Source organism: Trypanosoma conorhini (assembly GCF_003719485.1).
Source record: "Trypanosoma conorhini strain 025E chromosome Unknown Tco_14.4_contig_00234, whole genome shotgun sequence".
In the NCBI taxonomy this organism is placed as follows: Eukaryota; Euglenozoa; class Kinetoplastea; order Trypanosomatida; family Trypanosomatidae; genus Trypanosoma; species Trypanosoma conorhini.
The window spans coordinates 2,102-5,060 of NW_021704310.1; the positions used below are offsets into that span (position 1 = coordinate 2,102).

Sequence of the window (2,959 nt, forward strand, 5' to 3'; positions counted from 1 at the left end):
ACGTCCTCCTTCCCTTCCTCCTTGGCAAAGGCGAAGGCGAAGGGAAGGGAAGGAAGAGGGGTGCTCTGGCGCATGGCGCGGAGAGCGGAGCCTCCCTCCATTGTACATAACTTGGCCGCGGGCAGTCCGGCGAGGGTGGCATGTGCAGCGGCACATCCAGCCACGCAGACTTGCAAGAACAAAAAAAAAAAAGGGAAACAGCGCAGCAGCCGCGCACGCGCGGTGTCCCATTGCATTAGGCTTTCTTTCCCTTTTTGCCCTTCTTTCCCGCCTTTTCCTTCTCCAGCAGTTGATTCACGGCCGCCTGCTCTTCGAGAGTGGCGCTGCGGTACTCCTTCAGCTGCATCGTCCACCGCTGGCAGTCCTCGTTCACGTCCTGCAGATACTGCCGCTTCGCCGCCTCACGCTGGGGCCCGTTGTTCAGCACGTCATCGAGCTGCAGCTTCAGCTGGCGGTGCTCCTCCTCGATCTTCTCCCGCACTGCTACCTCCGCCTCGAGCCGCTCCTTTGCGAGCTCCATGTCAATCTCGATCTGCTTCTGCGCCTGCTCCAACTCGCCGTCGAGGCGCTTCTTCTCGTCGAGGCAGTGTGCCTCCTGTGCGATGCAGTTTTCGAGCGTCTCCTGCAGGCTCCGCTCCCTCTTCTCGGCGTCGGCCCGGTCCTGCTTGAACTGCGCCTCGAGCGCCTCCAGGGCCCTTCCGAGCTCCATCTTCTTCCGCTGCAGGTTCTCCAGCTCCGCGCGGGCCTCGTCCAGCTTGTACATCTGGTAGTGAAGGTGGATGACGTCCTTCTCGAGATCGTCCTTCTCGAGGTTCCGGTAGGCCTCGCGGTTGCGGGCGGTGGTCTTCTCAATGCGCAGCACCGTGTGGTGGCCGATGCTGTTCCCGTTCATTCTGCAGCGAAGCAGGTGGTGGTTGCTCTCCAGCAGCGCGGCGAAGGCCTCCGTGGCGTCCTCCGTGAAGTGATTCTCGCCAATGTTGAGTCGCCGCAGGGTTCTGTTGTCCACGAGCGCCACGCCGAGCGCCACGAGGGCGCGCTCGCCCATCCACGTGTGGGCCAAATTAAGCGATAACAACGTCTGGTTCATCTCTAGCATGCTCGCAAAGGCGCAGATGCCCTCGTCCCGTATGATGTTGCCCTCCAGGGAGACGTCCTGGAGGTAGATGTGTCGGCAAAGGGCACGGGCCAGCATGACGGCGCCGTCCGATGTGATGGCGTTGTGGTCCAGGTGGAGCGACTGCAACGCGCCGTTCGTGCCCAACGCACGGCAGAGCGGCACAATCGCGGCGTCGTCCACGCCGCAGTTGTCTAAGTGCAGGCAGACCACCAGGCGATCGCTGGAGAGTGCAGAAAAGAGCCGCGGTGGAGGCATGCCGCAGTTTGGCTCCATCAGAGGGTTGTTGCTTAGCAAAATGGTGTGCAACCCGGATGGCCGCTGCTTCTTCGTACGGCCCCACACGAGTTCCCCAAAGGCGTCGCCCACGGGCCCGGTGAGTAGGTTGCCTGAAAGATCCACAAACGCGAAACTGGCACTCTCCATCGCGGCGTGAATGATGCGGAGGGCGGCGTCGGTGGTGAGCCGCACCTCGCGCAACTTCAGCGTCGTCAGCGTCGCCGAGGTGCGGATCAACTCCGCCAGCACATCAATGGGGCGCCTCAAGTGGCCGTCGAGGCCGCTCTCGGCGTCGTCCGTCGCCCCGCTCCCAGCACCGCCAGCACCCGCCGCGCCGCCGCCGCCGCCGTCGGGCCCTTTACCGCTGGAGGACGCCTGCGTTGTCGACGACGCCTGATTTCGACGCGCCACGGAGGAGGACGGCCGGCTAGAGAACCGCAACGGCGGGGCGACGTTAAACTCCACCGCGCCCGCCGCACCGTAGAGCCGGCTGCGGTCGTCGGGTTCGCCAATGGTGCTGCCGCTGAGGTCAAGGTGGCGCAGCGTGCGGCTCCGCAGGCAGCCCTCCAGGAGGCTCGTGGCGCTTGCGGCGTTGATGCGGTTGGCGTAGGCGTCCTGCGCGGCGGAGCCGAGGATGAGGGTCTGCAGCTTCTTGTGCGCGGCGACGACGTAGCTGAGGGCCTGGATGCCCTGCGGGCCGATGTCGTTGGCGCCGAGGTCGAGGTAGAGAAGGTTCGGGAGGTCGCGGACGAGGTGCGCCACCATCTCGCACCCGCTGTCGCGCAGCGTGTTGCCGTGCAGGTCGAGGCGCGTCAGGGGGGAGCGGTGCAGCAGCGAGGCGAGGCTCGCGGCGGCGTTGGCGCCCAGGCGCTCCTTGCGCAGCACAATCTGGCGTTCCCTAAAGCCGTGCTCCATCAGCTCGCGGAAGAGCTTGCGGGAGTCGTTGCTGTTCTTCTCCCCGGTGTCCTTCAGCCAGGCGAGGTAGAGGTCGCCGAAGACCTGCTCCTCCGAGACCCCCACGGAGGCAAACATCTCTGCCGCCACACGCACGCACGGACACACACACGCAAGGAAAGAACGAGAGAGAGAGAGACAGAGAGAAAAACAAAAACAAAGGAGTATCTAACACGCAGGTGTGTCTGTGTGTGTGTCTGTGTGTGTCTGTGTGTGTTGGTGTTTGTTGTTTCCGCCGCTGCTGGCGGCCACACTGCGTGCAACGCAACGCAGCCACACGAGAGGGAGAGAAAGAGAGGAAAGAGAAAAAGGAAAAAGAAGGAAAAAAAATAAATAAATAAATGAATAGACGTGCACAGAGAGCGAGTGGGGGGAGCGCATCTCCCTCGGCGGTGCCTCTCGCACGGTGCATGCGCAAACGGCAAACGCACACACACACACACACACACACACACACACACACAGACACACAGACACACGCACGCCACCCCCGTGGCAGCAACTGACAACAGACCACCCAACAAGACAAACACACAACACACACGCACACCGCCGCCTCCTCCTCCTTCTGCTTCGCATGTCGTCCGCGTCGGCGTCGCCGCCTACGCGTTC

The 2,959-nt window shown here is 63.1% G+C and overlaps 1 protein-coding gene across 1 annotated transcript, besides 8 other annotated features; it reads right to left on the reverse strand.

The window, feature by feature from the left end:
* The first annotated feature begins 23 nt into the window (after window positions 1–23).
* Window positions 24–60: a microsatellite.
* A 175-nt stretch (window positions 61–235) lies between these two features.
* Window positions 236–2,425, reverse strand: Tco025E_04531 (uncharacterized protein; the record flags this gene model as incomplete). The annotated part of the gene is made up of 1 exon (XM_029371441.1): window positions 236–2,425. The coding sequence occupies one exon, from the start codon at window positions 2,423–2,425 to the stop codon at window positions 236–238; it is 2,190 nt and encodes a 729-aa protein (XP_029228576.1).
* Window positions 2,426–2,436: 11 nt separating this feature from the next.
* Window positions 2,437–2,462: a microsatellite.
* Window positions 2,463–2,464: 2 nt separating this feature from the next.
* Window positions 2,465–2,494: a microsatellite.
* Window positions 2,495–2,509: a sequence feature (A-rich).
* A 17-nt stretch (window positions 2,510–2,526) lies between these two features.
* Window positions 2,527–2,577: a microsatellite.
* A 50-nt stretch (window positions 2,578–2,627) lies between these two features.
* Window positions 2,628–2,697: a sequence feature (A-rich).
* A 78-nt stretch (window positions 2,698–2,775) lies between these two features.
* Window positions 2,776–2,826: a microsatellite.
* A 17-nt stretch (window positions 2,827–2,843) lies between these two features.
* Window positions 2,844–2,897: a microsatellite.
* Window positions 2,898–2,959: the final 62 nt, after the last annotated feature.